This window comes from Cladophialophora immunda (genome assembly GCF_000835495.1).
Source record: "Cladophialophora immunda strain CBS 83496 unplaced genomic scaffold supercont1.2, whole genome shotgun sequence".
NCBI lineage: Eukaryota > Fungi > Ascomycota > Eurotiomycetes > Chaetothyriales > Herpotrichiellaceae > Cladophialophora > Cladophialophora immunda.
The window spans coordinates 4044066-4061791 of NW_015622542.1; the positions used below are offsets into that span (position 1 = coordinate 4044066).

Genomic DNA, 17726 nt, shown 5'->3' on the forward strand with positions numbered 1-17726 from the left:
GCGCGCGGAAGCATGGGGCGTGAGCGGGACTTGCCGCATCCCAGTCACGTGATGAATAAATCTTGGCAGAGATCGGGGCTTGCACACAACAATTTTCCCAGCCTGCGACCCGACAACGACATCAAATCCACAAACGCTCCTCACGAACCTCGACATCGACAATTTCACTTACTAGCCAAGATGGTATGCACCGCATTCGTCTACCTCAAGCCACATATATGCTGACAAGACATGACACAGTCGACCAACGCCAAAGTCAAACCCGGCCAGCTCTGGGGCAAGTCCAAGGACGACCTGAAGAAACAACTCGATGAGCTCAAGACCGAGCTGGGTCAATTGCGCGTGCAGAAGATCGCCGGCGGTGCTTCATCAAAATTGACAAGAATGTATGCCTCCCAAAAAAAAAAAGAAACCACCGATGGGAAAAAACACAAATATCATCCCTCGATCTCGAAACCCACAAGTGCGTTGGGCGAGAAGTGACTGAATACTGATTATTTGGGCTACAGACATGACCTCCGCAAATCCATCGCCCGCGTCCTGACCGTCATCAACGCAAACCAGCGCCACCAACTCCGTCTGTTCTACGCGAAGAAGAAGTACCTGCCCCTCGATCTGCGACCAAAGCTCACCCGCGCCATTCGTCGTCAGCTGTCGAAAAAGGATGCCAGCCGGGTCACAGAGAAGCAGAAGAAGAAACAGACACACTTCCCTGTAAGGAAGTATGCTGTCAAGGCGGAGTAAGGCGTCGGCAAGAGGAGAGTGCGTCCAAGCGCTGGGTTGAAAATGACCACCGGGGAAGTAAATCGCTTGGGAAGTAAGTGATGGTGGTTTGTGGTGCGAAGATTTTGCGAAGGGGAGGAAGTTTCTAAGCTCGAGGTCATGAGCTTCATCTTCAGCAGTCTATGGATGTAAGACACAACAAAATGGCAGGTATGGCCTGTGTCATGCGGCGCCGCGAGGACAATGAGAAAACACGAACCCAATGTTTATTGAAGACGGTTACAAAGCACTTCGATACGGCGTCATTGGTGTCCGACCGAGCACGTCGGGCCGCGCAACTCTTCAAAAGTTTGCACTGCAAACTTTTGCGCTTCATTTGTGAACCGAATCCCAAGGCTTTAGCACCCAACTTCCATCGCATACACATCTCATGAGTAGCATAGCAACCTGCCGAGGCCACTCCTTAGGTGGCACATTGACGTCCTCACTATAGCTCCCACATCTCAAGCATTTCCTGATCATCAGTTGCGCTGACCCGTTGGGCTCTGCTACGCCCTTTAGGATCGGTCTCTTTCGGTGCACATCGTAGACGAGCTCTTTCTTACCGGGATCTCCATCACTGTCCCGCCGGCCTAGGATGTCGTTATTCAAGAAGATGTATTCTAGATCGACATGGTCAACGAACAGCTTGACTCGATCGATCAACATCTTGGCTCGAAGTCCCTGGGCGCTGTTGAATAGCGTGTTAAGCAGCACCTTGATCGTGCCTTGGTACGATTCATGCACAATCCCCGTAGCCATCATCTCGAGCTGGCGTACAGCTGTGGCGGCCATGTCCCTGTCCACGTCACCGACCGCGGACCATCTGTATTCGAGGAGTGCCTCCATGGCTTGAAAAGACAGACCTTTCCCCGACGTCTGCTGTTGAATGCATTGCAGGACCTGGAAGTGGTGATTGGATTTTGGTTCCGTGTTCTTCGCATACGCCCTGACAGCTCTTACGAATGCGATTAGAAAGATGCGCGAAGGGTGACAATTCAGCAGCAGCGCGACCAGGCCCTGGCTGCCATCGCCCAGAGAGTCACCCGCTCTGCCGGGGTCTTTCTCATCAAACATCTCAGGGTTCGTCTCCCGATCGCCGACTTCCAGAATCGTGCTAATGATAAATCTCATAAGCGACAAACCCCACCGCAGATTGGCGCAGAGCAGATCCGTCAAGTCTTGACTCATGACGAGTTGAATATTCTGCACATCCCTCATGGCCATGAAAAGTAGAGTTGCCGTCTGTCGGATGTTGTTCACCAACCAAGCCCACTGTGCGCTGAGTGACCAACAGCCATGTCTCCGATCAGTGGAGGCGATAGAGGGGAGTTGAGAACAGTTCGCCGCGAGACTTGCGTGGTAAGACAGAACTCTTCCTATCACCGTCTTGTGGATAAATTTTTCGAGTTCCGAGCCTTCAGTCTTTTCATTTACAAAGTCATTGTCGCGAAAGAGCGTGCGATAGACGGTTGAAATCACTGTGGGGATGAGTTCGGTCGGAATGGACTGGGAGACGCACATCAGGATGTCGTCGATGGTAGCATTCGACCAGCATGCTCGTGCGAAGGTGAGATTCAAGGACGCAATGGCCACATCAACATTTGGATCTAGCGGCTGCAGAGACTGAGGCTGTCCTAACTGGTATTCCATGGCCATAAGTTGTGTTTTTCCGTCCGGTGTTAGGTCTGCCCTCACACACGCATTTGGGGAGAAAGCCGGCGTGAGAATAACCTGAGCGTAAGGAAATGCAAATCCAGATTGAGACATAGATGTAGTCTCCTGCACTAACGCGGTGTATGACATAGGCGATAAGTCCTCTGAGCTTAAGAAGTCAGTGCGATTTTCCTGAGTTGTGACCACAAGCGCTTGGACACCATCCACATGGTGGATCGTCGTGATGACCTGTTCCTCTTTGTCTGGTTGCCTCTGAAGGGTATAGGAGGGCTTTGGCGTTGTTGCCCCAAGGCCTGTCGATGGCAGGGCATCAAAAAGTGGGTGCAACTTCTGTTCAACAGGAGTAACCGACCACCTCTTGATCATGCTCGACACTAGAAAGCCCGAGTCTGGTATGTTGACTGTTCTATTGACACCAGAAGAGACCGCGAGAATCGTGGGTGGAATCTGCACCGCTTTCTCGACGTCCGAAGTGCGCACAACTTCTAGATGGCTAAGTAACCATGAATCGGGGTCGTAGGTGTCAGGAAGAGTAGGAGAGCCAGAGGGCTGCGACGAGACATTGCTTGAAATAGATTCGAGAGTCAAGACTGGCAAACCTTCAATGGCCTGCTTGACTTCATTCCAATCTATAGAGAGGAAGTAGACCGAGATGACCTTTTTGAAGGAGTGCAGAGTGATCAACATCTTTCCTTCGACGGTCGGGGCGAAGCTGGCGTGACTGTAAAGAATATCGTCTGGCGGAGACAGCTGCATGGTGACCTTGGAATACTGGCCATCTGCCCTTTGGAAGCAAAGTGTGAAGAGGCCATTGCGGTGAACGATTGCAACGGCCCGGTGCCAATAGGGACCGAGTGGTTTGGCCCTTGCATTGGCGTGCTGCCACCGGGCGTCACCTTTGAATGCATTGATAACGACATTTCTTGGTCTTTCTTGTCGATCCTGATTTAGCCATGCCATTCCAACCGGCTGGGAATACTCATTGCCCTCGTCCAGAGCACCTTGGCGAGCAAGAATTAACCGATTGACGGCGAGGAGAGAGTTGTGATAAATCCATATCCGTCCCTTGACATCGACCACGGCAAGTTCACCTCCATTTGGACTCCAAGCCAGGCTGGTGGCGTCTTCGAAGAGGGTAGTTAAGGAGTGCCTTTCGTGGAGACCCCAGGATTTCGTCTCGTAGTTGTAACGAATGCATTCCAGATATACGGTGGACCCGTCATCGGATATGCTGGCAAGGTGGCCATGTCTCGACCATGCTATACGCTCCAGACACCCACAATACCATCGGCGGGAGAGCTTGTCGATGACAGCTGGGTTTGGAGGGAGGACAACATTTGAGATAGCGTTGAGATCGGCGGTCGCATCGATTTGTTGAATTTGCTGCTGCAACGAATTCTGGTCGAAGAAAGATTCAGACGCAAAATCGTCTGGCTGATCTTGATCCATCTGGCTCAACAACTTTGTGATATTGATATACACTTGCGCATATTCATTTCATCGCTCCTCCATTGACAAGTAATTGTCTGGCCAGAAGAGGTCACCGCCTCTTTGGCGAGCCAGAGATTGGAGGACGAACTGAAGCACACCTGGCTTAGAGCGTCAGGTCTGGTTACCCCGATTAGACACAATTCAGAAGATTCAAAAGAGCTGAACTGAGATCTTGTGCCGAGTGAGGTGAGTTGAAGGCGAGGGTCTTTTTCCCACGCGAAAGGCTGAAACCGGTCTCCTGGCGTCTGCGGCGCACATAGTGAGTGGGAAGTGCCAATGGTGGGAAAAAGCAGCAGCAATGGAGAAATCTACGACACTGGGCGGTACCAGGGGGGAGGCACGAGGGCATCGTTTGGGGGCAAGCCACAGGAGCCGCAGGAGCCGCAGGAGCCCACCAGCCACAAGCCACAGGGGCCTTCTAGGGTCCCCTCTGGGCGGTAGCCGCGGTAACAGGGACCGTTTGGACCTCTCTCAACGGCGGCTGGTAGACATTGTTGATGGGTTGTTTTCAGTCTGATACGCCAGCATACCAACAGTGAATAGGTACTCCGTAGTGAATGCAAACAGGCACCAGTCACAAAGTAAAGCGTTTCCTGCCCATTGTTGCCCAGGCAGCACTGAACCAGATCTCGAGACTCTTGGAGCTGTGCAATGAGGTAGTGAAAATGCCGTCTTTTGACAATCGGGGATGCTCTCTGCTCACTGGTTTAAGCACAACTCGCACCCACAGCAAATCTGTCAGGCACTGATCGGCCCCCCCCCCCCCAGAAGCCTCACTAGCCATCGCCAACCAATCGCTGGAGGCCTGTACAGCCCCCGGGGCCTCCATTCCCCTTACCCTTTCTTACCCTTCCCGTTTGTTGTTGTGCATCTGCAAGCAAGCAAGTCAAACAGAGTTTGGGCCACATCCCGGGCGTCGGGCATCTGTCAGGTCCAGCTGCAAACAGCCATGAGCCGCTGACGCTTGCTTCTCGTCTCTCCGCCCCGTCTCTCCCGCTTGTTCGCTGTCCACTTCCCGGTTCAGTTTCGTCTCAACTGCACCCCCCCCGGCCAGCCTCACTATCCAACTCCCAAACTGCACCCTTCTCGTCCACCTCTCAGCTCACCTTTGTTCCTCCACCGTCTTCGAGACGCCCTTTCGAGTCTTCACTCATTCCAGACTCCACGACACCAGTTGCCTTGTCTCTCACACACAGGAAATCGTCAGTGGAGGGACAGCCGAGACTGAAGAGTTGCTCCTTCCCGAAGTCATGCGATAAAATCGCTCGTTTACCCCTACCAGCAGCACAACTTCAAACCGCCATGGACGTAGAGGACATTTCAGATCTCTCGTCCCCCTTAAGCTCGCCTCCCAGTTCACCTCTCAGCTCCCCTCCAGATTCACCAAAAATCCCTCCTGGCTTTCAGGTTCTCACCCCACCTCCCTCACAGCATGCGGGCGACGAAATGCCCCGTCCACGAAAGCGCCGAAAGATCGAGCCAAAGACCCGGACCACTCAGTACTTGGACCTCACCTCAGACACTGCGCAGTCAGAGTACGATCGCTCAGAAGCTCTAGACACTCTTCTCAAGGCCTTGCGGAACAGGAGAAAGATCGTGGTGATTGCAGGGGCGGGTATATCTGTCTCGGCAGGTATCCCTGATTTCAGATCTTCTCATGGGCTTTTCAAGAGCTTGAGAGGGGAACACAGATTGAAAAGCTCGGGCAAGATGCTCTTTGATGCTTCTGTCTACAAGGATGACCATTCGACCTCCAGCTTCCACGACATGGTCCGCAAGCTCTCCAAGATGTCTGCCAATGCCAAGCCAACCCTCTTCCACCGGTTCTTAGCTAGGCTCGCTGTTGAGGGTCGACTATTGCGACTGTATACTCAGAATGTCGACTGTCTAGAGACCTCATTACCGCCACTAGCTACCCAAGTGCCTCTCAACCACAAAGCACCCTGGCCGAAGACGGTTCAGCTGCACGGAGGGCTCGAGAAAATGATGTGTCAGAAATGTAGACACATTTCAGATTTTCAACCGAATCTGTTTGATGGAGCTGCCCCTCCACTTTGCCCTCAATGCGTCGCAGCAGATGCGCTAAGAACAGCCCATGCTGGAAAGCGGAGCCACGGCGTTGGCAGATTGCGGCCTAGAATTGTCCTCTATAACGAGCATAACCCTGATGATGAGGCGATTGGCGCAGTGACCACGGCAGACTTTCGAACGAGACCGGATGCCGTTATTGTCGTCGGCACCAGCATGAAGATTCCAGCTGTGCGACGCATCGTCCATGAGATGTGCCAAATCGTCAGAGACAGGCGGGAAGGTACCACAGTGTGGATCAATCGAGATCCTGTGCCCCCAGGAAAAGACCTCGAAAATTGTTGGGATCTCATCGTTCGAGGCGACAGTGACGAAGTGGCGCGATTGGCACGCTTGAAAGAATGGGATGACCCCAGCCTAGATGTGGCCGAGAATTACACAGAGGCCGATCTGGAGAAGATCAAGTCTAGCCAGGGCGGAATTGAGGTGGTCGTACCTCCAAGTCCCAAGAAGAATGAGTGCGCGGGACAACATTTGCTACCGTCACCTGATTTCCATGAGATGACTCCTCCCCGGAGTCAGAACGGAGACGCGCCTTCAAAAACAAAATCTGAAAACGGGGTCAAGTCTACGACGCCTTCGCCAATTCGAATCAAACTCAACGTTACAGATCGAAGCAAACAGCTCGCGGTCAAGAATGCAGCCAGTTCTGGCAGGTCCATTGCTGAACTTCTTCGCGGAAAAGAGAATACAGACAAACCTGCAAAATCCAAGACTTCTCTGAACAAAAAGCCCAGGGTCACCAAGGTTAGGGCATCTACGAACCCTCGAAACCAAGGAGTCCTATCTGGAAAGGTCACTAAACCGGTTGTTATGATCAACAACGCGGGCTATAAGAAGTCCCTGCCTGAACCATTGTCCCCTCGTCGCGATGCCAACCACGCAATTGTTCCGGTGCACAAATCGGAGTACTCAAGCGTGGAGGTGAGCCCGGCGCCAGAGACGCCTCCCTCGACTTCGACACGTGAAGAGTGGCGAAACGTTGAAACGGTATCTCCTACCGGGCGGATACCATCGGATATGATCAAGTTATTGAACTAGATTATCTGGAAGAATATCGAATATATCAATTATCCTGAGTTGCCGTCGTGCATTTCAGTGGCTTAGGGTTCAATTATGGCGCTTTGGTTTGCATGATGACTTTAACGGCCATGGGCAGCATGTGGCAAGGTTGAGAAGACGTGTGTATATTGTCTATTTTGGAGTTCATCGACAGAAAGCGGAAAACGGATTACGTTTCCTTTTTGTCAGGAATGATGCCACTGCGCCACGCCGCAGGAGAACGTTCGACAAGCTGGCTTTTCACAGGACAGAAACAGCTGGGCATGAAGGGCATCGGAAGCCCTAGCATTGGGATATAGGGTAAATTTGTCATTTGCATTTACATCGGCATCATGACTCCAGCCGACAAGCGGCTGAGGAAAGGGTTGACTGCATGATCCGGCATTACCCTAATACCAAGATAATACCAGAGGAATACATAGCATCAGGACAAGACAAAAATGCAGGCAATATGTACAGAGCAGACTCGATGAGTTTCACAAAGAATCGGCTCCGAGCTGCTCAGCGTGCTGCATTTCACAATATCAAGAGTGTGGGTATATATGTGTGTTCACGTGTCTTGTTTTTGTTTCTATATTAATTTCCCAAGCCTATTCCTGGAGGATATGTCAAAAATCAATAAAAGGCAGATCCTCATCTGTCGCCGGCGCAGGATTCTTCTCGCATGCATCAATCTCTTCGGCTCTCAAGTTCCTTCCAGCCACCGCTCCCACATGTTTCCCACGATGTAAGAGAAGAGCGGGTAATCATGATCAGAAGTCGTGACACCGCAGAGAATCACTCAGTGTTGCTGAAGGACTATCGCCCTTGCACGCAGGGTCAGCGTGGGCCCAATGATATAGAGCGCGTTTGGGAACTCTGTGTATAGGTAAGCCAGCTATTCAATAGGTATGTATGGATGGATGGGTGTATGTACGAATTCCGTACTCTGTACAGGGGTCATGCATGGCGCCAGCAACGAACAGAAGTGGCTTTTCAACGTGCCATATAAAGAACAAAAGCGGCAGCATCACCATTGCCGCCACAACCAAGGCCGGCAAAAGTCGTGGCGCCCCAAAACTCCTATGAAAAAGAAAGACAAGGTGAGCTCGTTGGAGGTGTCATTCATTCATCATCACTCCTCGGGTTTCCGGGATCAAGGGCCCAGGAATCGCCTTTCTTCAAAGCGCCTGGCCATACGCGTAGTAGCCGTATCCGTCGCCATCCATCCCTCGCCTTGCGGTCGACGAGCCCGCTATGTCACTCGCCCGCAGCCTCCGGCCCCTCCTGCCTCCCATTCCCGGTCCGGGTCCTCCCATGCGCATGCCTGAATCGCGATTGCTCATGTACTCCCTGCTGCTGCGGGGACTGTCTGTGCTGGCACGCTGCCATCCGGCGGGCATCCCATCGCTCATCCGCCAGGCGGAGTCGCCGCTCTCCATCGTGGCATTTCCGTCTCCGGGACCGGGGAACAGTGATGTGGTCAGCGGCTGGGGCCCCAGCGGACCTGATGTGGCTGCCAAGTCATACTCGTTGGTGCTCTGGCGTCGTGGGATGTCAAGCTGGGGGTAGCTTTTGTCGTTGACGATCGCCTTGTCGGGACGGGCGGGGTTGTTCGTGTTCGGGTCTGTGAACGCCTCGTCTCGTCCTGTCTTGCCCTGACCGGAGGTGCTGGACGTGATCGGGAATGGCGGGTAGGCGCCGTAGTCGTCGGCGACGGGGTCGTATGAGAATGAGAACCGTGCGGTGCCCCCACTCAGACTTCGAGACCGGCTTCGCCGAGGCGAGGAGCTCCGGTCGCGGCGCACTTCGCTGGACAGCGGAGACGGAACCGTCGGGCGGTTGGCGTAGTTGAACGCCGCCGCACCAGGGAGAGCAGACCCGAGAGCGCTGTTACGCCGAGAGCGAGAAGGCAGTGTCGCAGGCACTCCGTAGACGTCTTGGTCCTCGGCAAGGCCGGCGCCATATGATTCCTGGGGCACGACGTCTCTATAAGCTCGATTGTTTCTATCGTCCCGAGAAGTCCTCCCACTGGTGTCGAGTCCTTCACTGGGTATCGCCATTGCTGGCCGGCTGCGTCGCTTGCTACTGCTGCTCCGGCTTCGTGATCGATGCTGGCCATGGGTACCGCGATAGCCCAGGGCTGCACCGCCGGCAAGACCAGCACCGAGTCCTGCTGCGGCAGCTCCAAGCTCAGGATCATCATGCCCGAGGGCCTCGCTGTGAGGAGCATACTCTTGATCGAACACTGCGTTGGCTCTGGCAGGGTCACGGCTGAAACTTCGACCGCTCTCGCCGCTGCTTCTTGTGGGGAATGTGGTGAGACCGGCGGTTTCTGCGACGGGATCGATGGGGGAGACAGGGGAGTAAGGCCACGGTTCGCTGTTGTTGGTGTACTGGACGGGGACGGGCTTCCGGTTGATTCGCGCTGGGATGGGTTGGCCGTTCGCTGCCGGCGCGCTCTGGCCATGGTACTCGTTCGAGTGATGCATGAGATCGGCCCCAACTGCTGCCGCGGCGATCCCTGCAGCAATTCCGCCCGTGTGATGCGTGCTATAGGTGGACGACACGCTGTCAGATCTGGATGGCCCAGTAATCTCCTTCACAAAAGGGTCATCCCCAGGGGCCATGCCGTCAGTCAAGCCAGGCCGAGAATTGGGAGCTGTCCGTCTTGGTGGCGGAGGAACCGGAACAAATGGATTTTCGTATCCTTGAGGATTGCGAAAGGCCGGGTGTTCGGACATCAATGGTGCAGTGCCGGCCACGCCTAGGTCACGATGTAGCGAGCCGTGACTTGCAGCTGTATCTGATGGTCGGCTCACCCTCCAGCTCTCAACTTCATCGTCGCCAGGTGAGAGCGCGGAATGGCGAGGTGAAGAGCTGAGCCGTCGGCGTTTGAAGCAGATGACCAAGGCTAGGATGGAGAGGCCGAGCGCAAGAGCTCCGAGGACGCAGCCAAGGATAATAGGGAGATCGGACTCATGTCTGGATTTTGTCAAGGAGGGCGTGCTTGTTCCACTCCCGGCAGCTGCGCCTAATACTGACGATGTACCGATTACCGGGGATGACAGCGTCAGAGAAGATGTGGTGGAAGATGGACCTCGTGAAGAAGTTGTCAAGGATCTGGTATCGGGCGTGCTCGAAGACGTGACCCCGACGGCAACAGATGCTGAGGTTGTCAAGGCTAAGGAGGGTGATGAGGCTGAAGAGATCGACGTTGAGGTCAACGGCGTGGATGAAGTCGAAGGCGTCTCCGAAACCCCTGGACCTTCGCTCGACGTCGAGTCATATGAGGTTGGGGTATATGGGACGTTGGAGGTCGTTGAAGCCCCGTCCGGAGAGGAATTTCCCGTTGCCGGGATTGCGGACCCGGCTGCTGCTGATACCGCCGAAGCAGCGGAGGACAGAAGTGAATTGACTTCTGTATAGACAGAAAAGGCCTCGGAAACAATGATGCTAAGAGGATCGACTGTCTGTTGGGCTGCTGCGCGAGCGAAGAAGGCTGCTACCAGCAGCGAAAACAAAGACGTTTGCATATTGCCAACAGCAATTACCGGGCGTTTTGTGCAGATATTACTGAAACATGTGTGTTCTCAATGCGGGTTGATGATGTCTCTCTCTTCGAACCTGGAACTGATTTGATCAAATCCTTGTTTGCATCAGGAAAGCACCAAAGTAGGCATTTGCAAAGGAAACATAACATATGCACGAGAAGACAAGAGAAATCGATTACTACCTCCACAGGAAGAGAAGAGGGTGATCATCTCCGCAGCGCACTCAGACACCATACATATTCGATGATCGCTGCAGCTCTCTCCCCTCGGATGTTCATCACTCGAGACTTATCCTCGCTAGGGTCTGCGTGGCCTGCGCGGCTGGTGAGGACGTTGTGCTCGCGTAAAGGCATATCAACAGGGAATAAAACAAGGAAAGCCAGTCGAGTGCGTTCGTTTATGTTCTGGATCCAGATCCTCGGACATGGATGGTTGGTGACTGCAGATACACCCAAGGAACTCTTGGATAGTACCCTGACTAGTCCAAGCCATGGAAGATTCTTCAGGGTGTGAGTGGTGGCTTGCTGGAGGTCTAGATGGGGGTAGACAGGAAGATCAGATGCAGGGACGTTCGTGGTGTCCAAGTGCTCTCGTATGATTGGTTGCAAGATGTGGCTGCGTGGCTGTGCTATATTACCCGAAGAGCCGCTAGTGGCAAAACAAGAACAACCCTCCAGATGTCGGCTCCTCGATGCTCTGCCGGAAAATTGACTGCGGGGAGGAACAACGCTCTTCATGGTGAAACATAAACAGTCGAAGGACGTTTCTTCCCGACAAGAGATGAGAAGTCCAGCCACCCAGCCAGTAGACGTCGAGTAACAGCAAAAGGCGACTGTCTCGAGCAAGAGGTACGGGTGGCAAAGAACGTTGGAAATCCAGGACGATCACTCACCTGGGAGCAACCAGCAGATATTTTTAGAGATACTTGCATTCGCCAATCACCCAGCCCAAACAGGCAGCCCATATCATATAGAGATATCCCTAGCCGATCACGGAGCACGAGCAGCTGGGTGCCAAGGTGACCCAGATATTAGCCCAAGTGGTCGTCGGGAGGATCGAGGTCAGTCATGGCCTCTTCGTTTCATCAGCCAAATAGCTTCCCATCCTTTCACGAGGTCGAAATCTAGTACGTTATCTGGTGATTGGCATGTTTCAGGTCTCAGACCCTGCTTCTGAGGAGTGCTCATGGCATGTACTGCGGCGATGGTGTGTCACAAGTATTTGAACATTCAATCCTCGAGAACTGTGACAGCTCCGTCGAGGCTGGATCTGCCTAATTTTGACCATATTAGTGGATCTCAAGCACAAAAGATATCTCAACGAAGGCCTATTGTCCTTGAATTTGGTATTCTCTCTCGACGGAACCAAGATCCGGCTGCGGAATGAGAATTCCAGTCTGACAGATCATGATGGTCCAGGTGAGAGGAAAGCCCAACGAGCCGCTCATGTTAACTTGCAAGTATTGCACAACAGGTTAGAGTCATCACACACTCTGACGCTCCCCAGTCTGAAGGGATGATCGCAGCAGGGTAGAGCAAAACAATGAAGTCTATATTGCCCGACGATCCCGCAAGGGAGATAAGGGTCAGACAACTAAGAACAAAAGATTTGTCACCAAAGTAGACAGGCAGTACAGGGCACATTTTGTGTTGAGAGGCGCGCAGGCCAAGTATTGCATTCACGCACAGGACTTTCAGCATCGAATAGAAAAGGAAGTCAAGTGAACAATGTGAGGAGAAACAATATATACCATCACGTGACTGTTATCGGTGATGATGACTTATCGCCAATATTATCGGGTGACCACAAACCTCACTAGTGGCTGTGAGGATGTCCGGCAGGGCGTTCCGTTGGAAGCCTGCTGTGGCTCCCTTGCATGCTCTATTGCACCGAAGGAGATTAGCGTCAATGCTAGCTGGGTCTTGGGACGCTCGATACGCAGCGTCATTGGCGGAGTTAAGAAGCTGGTTCAAAATAGAGTGTGAGGCAGGTGGGTCCCATTCAACTCAACTCGCACCACTTCCGTTGAGCACATCAGCGCTTCCCCCCCCCTTCGCTGGTGCCTCTCATGCCTCTCTGGCGCATCCACTGTGTCCACTCTGGATGCCGTTGCCTTGCCTGAGGGATCCGAGCCCGGGCCCGCGATCTCCCTCGTTCCTTCTCCTCTCGCTCTTGCTCTTTCCCTTCCCTCGCCCTCCCCCCTTCCTTCCCTTGTTTGCTCCTACCTTCCACTTATCGCCTCTTTCCCCTGCGCGAAGCTGCGATCCTGCGCTTGCCTGCGTCTTTTCACCTCTTCCACCTTGGACTCGTACCACTTCTCACTGCCTCGCTTCTTGAGTCACTCTTCTCTAGCTGTGTCTTCCTGCCTTTTCATCTTAATAACTTCTGTCTTCGAACCCTGTATTTCTGCTCGACTTCAAAATCCATCCATTCCTCCGATCTTCGGCCGTCTTGGGTCTTCTGCGTCATTCATTCCACGGCTGTACTCGAACCAGCCGCCAGTCTGTCCTCTGCGCCGTCCGACTTCTACACTCACCACCAGACACACTGACTCCTCCTCGGTGTCATCGTCGCCCTAATTTTCGCTCCTTTCGATCAACTGGCGCTGCGCGCACGCTTTGTACCACCTTTTAGGCCTTGTAATTCACGACCAACCTTTGTACTCGAGCGACTGACAAACAACGCTGGTTTGGACTCACCTGTCCTACGTATACCCCCCCGTCAGACATCAGGGCAAAGGATCTATTCTTCAAACATCTGGGATTGATTTGCGCAAAGGGAAGGTACTCTTGTCTCCCGTTTTTTCGTGGTGGAAAGACTGTCGCATTTCTCTGGATTTCCGGAAGGTTGGGCTATAGAAACTGATGGCTGGTGGCGAACTTTCCAATATTCGGTGACTAAATGGTCCAGATGAGCACTGGGGTGACGCCAAGGTCGCATCGCATCGCTCTGCAGAGCGACCCAATATGTTGCGCCTGCTTTCCTGGACAGGCTGTGATAAGGTCCATTCTCCAGAGATGAGATCCTTTGTCTCGAAGCAGGACTCCCCTGGTTCTGGCCCTCTCGCCATGTCCGCATTGCCATCGACACACAAACGAAAGCAATCAACGGACGCCCAGGGCCAGTCAGAGAGGAAACGGGCGAAGATTGTTGATAAGCAACACTGTGCCAATGTGCTTCCCAATCCCACCCGCGCCCTGCCTCCTGACTTATCCAAGCCAGCTACCTCGCCCACAAACGAATCCCCATCCTTCCTGCCAACGCCACCGGAACTGAAAATGGAAGACGCAGAAATGAGACAGGTGGAATCTCCGGTGAGAGACGTAGACGCAGCGCGGTTACAGTCTATCCGGAATGTCGTTCAGACACAGATCAGTCTCGAAATTCTACTGAAGCACAAGGAACTCCGACTCATCGACCAAGAAATAGCCAAATCTCAGGCTTCCTTGGAGCAATTACGTCGATGCAAGGAGATTCCTTACCCAGGGACACAACAACTTTCTACTGGTGTCAGCAATGGCACAGGTCCAGCTCTACGCAGCTCATTCCCCTCTCCACTGCCTCAATCACCCGCACCCTGGGGTGTTCAAGAGGGCCCATATTCGCGACATTATGCGAAATGGTTACTGCCTGACCCCCGCTTTGACGGTGGTGAACCGGAGCCCGTGGTTTTCACCCCTGTTGGCAAATCTCCGATGAAATTCAGATCTCAAACGAGAGGACAGTTCGCAGAAGGGCCTCAAACATCAAGCCAAGCTCGTGCGCAACGGAGTGGCAAATTGAAATCCTTGCCTGCCGGATACGGCCAGCCGAAGGAGAAGGCAACCGGTCCTATGATCATCAAGAGGAAATCTGACGGGGCGACAGTGAAGCTCGTTTGTCCAGACTGTGGTCGCTTTGATTTCGGGAGTGCGCAAGGTTTCATCAATCATTGCCGGATCGGCCACGGCCGAAGCTTCGCAAGTCATGATGCTGCGGCAGATGCCTGCGGAGAACCGGTTGAGGTCGACGAGACTGGAGCTATGATCGGTGTTGAGCCTGCTGTGACGCCCGCTGCCGGTAACGTCCATCCGCTGATCCGTTCAGCGAAACTTCTACAACCCACTCCACCTCGAGCTATATCCCAAACATCGTCTGGTACAACGGATGCGACGAGAAGCGCCCAGCCAACACAGGTGTCCCCTGATTTCAGGGGATCGGCCTTGACACCCAATCTTTCCGAGCTTATTAAAGCTAGAGGGCTTGGACTTGATCTTCAGGAAATGGTCTCAGATGCGAAAACGAAAGTTGAACTGCCGGAATCTGACTCGGAGGACGACGAATTGGACATTGACATTCCCACGCAACATACTGCTCAGGGCCGACACCCACAAGTTGCGGGCACCAAACAACCACCAAAACCCACCAAATCTCCAATGTCATCTCCCTTGCTAAACTCCAGCATGTTGAGATCCACCACGAATTTGCGAGGAGGAGTGATGCCTCAATATGACGGTGCTAACGACAAGTCGATTCAGCACCGGCCACGTGGAATGACTCTACCCATGAACGGCGCCACTCCGTCTGACCTCCATCCTTCGGACCCATCTCCAACCAGTGAATCGAATCAGGCTCCGAGTCTGGTCGACGACGACGAATTTGAGCCACATTCCCCAAGCAGTAGCTCTGCGTCCGACGAGCATGACGATGGCGAGGTCGAGTTTGAAGTCCAAGGCGACGACGACGACGCTCGAAGCGTTCTGCGTGGGCCGGACTTCCAGCCAAGCTGCGCTCAAGCAGTTAGACCTCCGGCACATGCTCGGCGAGCTTCGGCCATTCGTCGACATGGCGAAGACAGGGAAGAGAAACACGTCAGTTTCGTAAGTCCGAGTCCAGCACGCGACATGCCAAATCCCCGTGTAGGTGGAGATCGAAAGAGAAGGAAGACTTAGGGACCGGCAACGAAGTTCGGATCAGTTGGACTTTTCCTTTTGGCGATACCGTGTTCGACCAGCATTTGTGGAGTTTAAGGGTGACCGGCAGTTGTTTCTCGCGGTGGACAACGTGGTGTTTGCATCAGCGAGGGGGCTTGGATAGACGGAGTGCGTGCGGGCCGAGAGGAAAGCACGCTTCTACTACGGATTCTGCCGGTGTACATATTTTCGAGGTGTCTGAATGGTGTCAGCCACTCGTTGAGCAAACTACAAGTTTGCGACCCAATGCTAAAGACTCATCTCTGATATTTGGTCCCTTTGATGGCGATATTACGCAGGCTGACTGATGAATAAGTGCCGAGTAATCTACGTAGTTTCGTCGACAAGGCTGAGCGTTCAGGCACACCAGGCTCTATCATAATCCACCAGTTGCGTCAGATGCTTCTGGAAAGTGCCAAGCCCAGATCCGACTGACTTTCCTCAGCAGTCAAGACCGATCCTTGCTGGATTGCGATGGCGATCGTAATCATTTAGACCTCATCTCACCTTTACCAGCGTGAGTGTTCCGGCCAAACAAGCATAGCCACCATCTCTCTTTGAGGAGCCTCTTCCAGCTGCAACTGTCTACACCTCCGGCCCATTAATAGCGTCTCCCTTCGTGACGATGGCAGAAGCCCAGAAGTGCGTCCACAAAGGATGCGGAAAGGTGTTCACGGACCCGGACGAGGAATGTGTATATCATCCTGGCCCTCCAGAGTTCCATGAAGGACAGAAAGGTTCGTGTTTGCCTCTGACCATTGTAAACCCCTCTTTCTTCACATGCTAGCGTGACAGACAATTTTACGATCTACTGATGACTGCAACGAGTTACACTAACATTAAGTCTGGGGCAATAGGCTGGATGTGCTGCAAGCCTCGCGTCCTCACCTTCGACGAGTTCCTCTCCATCCCACCCTGCACGACGGGCAAGCACTCAACTGTCGATGACACCCCCGCGCCCGCCCCGAAAGCTGAAGCCTTGAAGGCGTCAAACATTGTCGCTGCCTCTCCCCTACCTGCTCCCGTGCCTATTACTCGGCCCTTAGCATCTAGTCTCGCAGCCGCGCAACAGCCCACACCCTCGGCGACACCGAAACCGGAACCACCAGAAGATGAATCCGACGACTCGGACGCTGAGTTTCCCCCTACGGCAACATGTAAAAGGCGAGGTTGTGGAGAGTCATGGGACAAGAATATTCCGCGTGACGAGGAGCAGTGTGTATACCACCCAGGCGTGCCTCTTTTCCACGAAGGGAGCAAGGGCTGGACATGTTGCAAGAGACGGGTCCTAGAGTTTGACGAGTTTATGAAAATCGAGGGCTGTAAAACCAAATCAAGGCACTGCTATGTAGGAAAGCCCAAGAAGAAAGAACGCACCACAATTGACGGAGGAACGTCGGCCGACACCGAAGAGGAACTCCTGGAGAACGTCCGCAACGATTTCTACCAGACACCCAACAGCGTCATTGTCAGTTTCTACCTGAAGAAGATCGACAAGGGCAAGGCCAAAGTCGACTTCAAGCACGATGGCCTTTCGGTGGATTTGGATCTGCCCACGCAGGACGGAAAGAGATATACGAGGAATATCCCCTTCTTCGCCCAGATTGATCCGGAGAAGAGCCAGTTCAAGATCATGGGCACAAAGCTGGAATTGAATCTGGTGAAACAGGACGGGTCTATCAGCTGGGCGACGCTGAGAAGCGATGAGAAGGGAACTGGGGAAAGGATTCAGCTGGGGAGGGCTGGCAGGCTGGAGCGCGGTTGAGGCACGACGGCAATTTGGATGAAACGATGCTCTCGATGGGTACGACGCAAAAAAGATTACAATTTACAATGTCAATGGTGACTAGTTTTACATGAATGAAACGGCCGAACGTGGATGGAACGAAGGGGAAAGATCAATCAAATGGCATAGCGAGGCGCGATGTCTGGTTTTGCACATATGTTGCGAGTATAAAGTCCTTCAAACGAAACTTATAGCTCTGGTATGTGGGAAAAACTGTCTCAAGCCGAGAACCTCAGCTCCGGGGTAGGCAAGAATGATTGTACAACAATGTAATGTTCTGCGCGCAGGAGCACGTTGTATCCCGAGTGCATGTCTGCAATGCCCTTCTCTTGCCAGTGTCCTCAATCGCCGTGCTCGAAATCAAACATCATCATG

General features: G+C 53.3%; 6 protein-coding genes across 6 annotated transcripts; 4 read left to right on the forward strand and 2 right to left on the reverse strand.

Annotated features, from left to right (window-relative positions):
• Window positions 1–12: 12 nt before the first annotated feature.
• PV07_03693 (60S ribosomal protein L35) lies at window positions 13–1247 on the forward strand (the record flags this gene model as incomplete). The annotated part of the gene is made up of 3 exons (XM_016390437.1): window positions 13–183; window positions 241–386; window positions 510–1247. 3 exons carry the CDS (start codon window positions 13–15, stop codon window positions 742–744), a joined length of 552 nt encoding a protein of 183 aa, XP_016252339.1. The 3' UTR covers window positions 745–1247.
• On the reverse strand, window positions 1000–4213 carry PV07_03694 (uncharacterized protein). The gene has a single exon (XM_016390438.1). It carries the CDS (start codon window positions 3886–3888, stop codon window positions 1096–1098), a length of 2793 nt encoding a protein of 930 aa, XP_016252340.1. The 5' UTR covers window positions 3889–4213; the 3' UTR covers window positions 1000–1095.
• A 735-nt stretch (window positions 4214–4948) lies between these two features.
• On the forward strand, window positions 4949–7616 carry PV07_03695 (uncharacterized protein). The gene has a single exon (XM_016390439.1). The coding sequence runs from the start codon at window positions 5233–5235 to the stop codon at window positions 7057–7059; it is 1827 nt and encodes a 608-aa protein (XP_016252341.1). The 5' UTR covers window positions 4949–5232; the 3' UTR covers window positions 7060–7616.
• A 213-nt stretch (window positions 7617–7829) lies between these two features.
• PV07_03696 (uncharacterized protein) lies at window positions 7830–10891 on the reverse strand. Its single transcript, XM_016390440.1, has one exon. It carries the CDS (start codon window positions 10593–10595, stop codon window positions 8241–8243), a length of 2355 nt encoding a protein of 784 aa, XP_016252342.1. The 5' UTR covers window positions 10596–10891; the 3' UTR covers window positions 7830–8240.
• Window positions 10892–12806: 1915 nt separating this feature from the next.
• PV07_03697 (uncharacterized protein) lies at window positions 12807–15834 on the forward strand. The gene has a single exon (XM_016390441.1). It carries the CDS (start codon window positions 13580–13582, stop codon window positions 15542–15544), a length of 1965 nt encoding a protein of 654 aa, XP_016252343.1. The 5' UTR covers window positions 12807–13579; the 3' UTR covers window positions 15545–15834.
• Window positions 15835–15915: 81 nt separating this feature from the next.
• PV07_03698 (uncharacterized protein) lies at window positions 15916–17640 on the forward strand. The gene is made up of 2 exons (XM_016390442.1): window positions 15916–16302; window positions 16423–17640. The coding sequence occupies exons 1-2, from the start codon at window positions 16191–16193 to the stop codon at window positions 17328–17330; spliced, it is 1020 nt and encodes a 339-aa protein (XP_016252344.1). The 5' UTR covers window positions 15916–16190; the 3' UTR covers window positions 17331–17640.
• Window positions 17641–17726: the final 86 nt, after the last annotated feature.

What these genes read in the sequence shown, in the direction of transcription:
- PV07_03694 (XM_016390438.1), bottom strand. Translation starts at nt 3,888, where the DNA reads ATGGATCAAGATCAGCCAGACGATTTTGCGTCTGAATCTTTCTTCGAC.
- PV07_03695 (XM_016390439.1), top strand. Translation starts at nt 5,233, where the DNA reads ATGGACGTAGAGGACATTTCAGATCTCTCGTCCCCCTTAAGCTCGCCT.
- PV07_03696 (XM_016390440.1), bottom strand. Translation starts at nt 10,595, where the DNA reads ATGCAAACGTCTTTGTTTTCGCTGCTGGTAGCAGCCTTCTTCGCTCGC.
- PV07_03697 (XM_016390441.1), top strand. Translation starts at nt 13,580, where the DNA reads ATGTTGCGCCTGCTTTCCTGGACAGGCTGTGATAAGGTCCATTCTCCA.
- PV07_03698 (XM_016390442.1), top strand. Translation starts at nt 16,191, where the DNA reads ATGGCAGAAGCCCAGAAGTGCGTCCACAAAGGATGCGGAAAGGTGTTC. An exon ending in GTTCCATGAAGGACAGAAAG is followed by an intron (nt 16,303 to 16,422) that starts GTTCGTGTTTGC and finishes CTGGGGCAATAG; the next exon opens with GCTGGATGTGCTGCAAGCCT.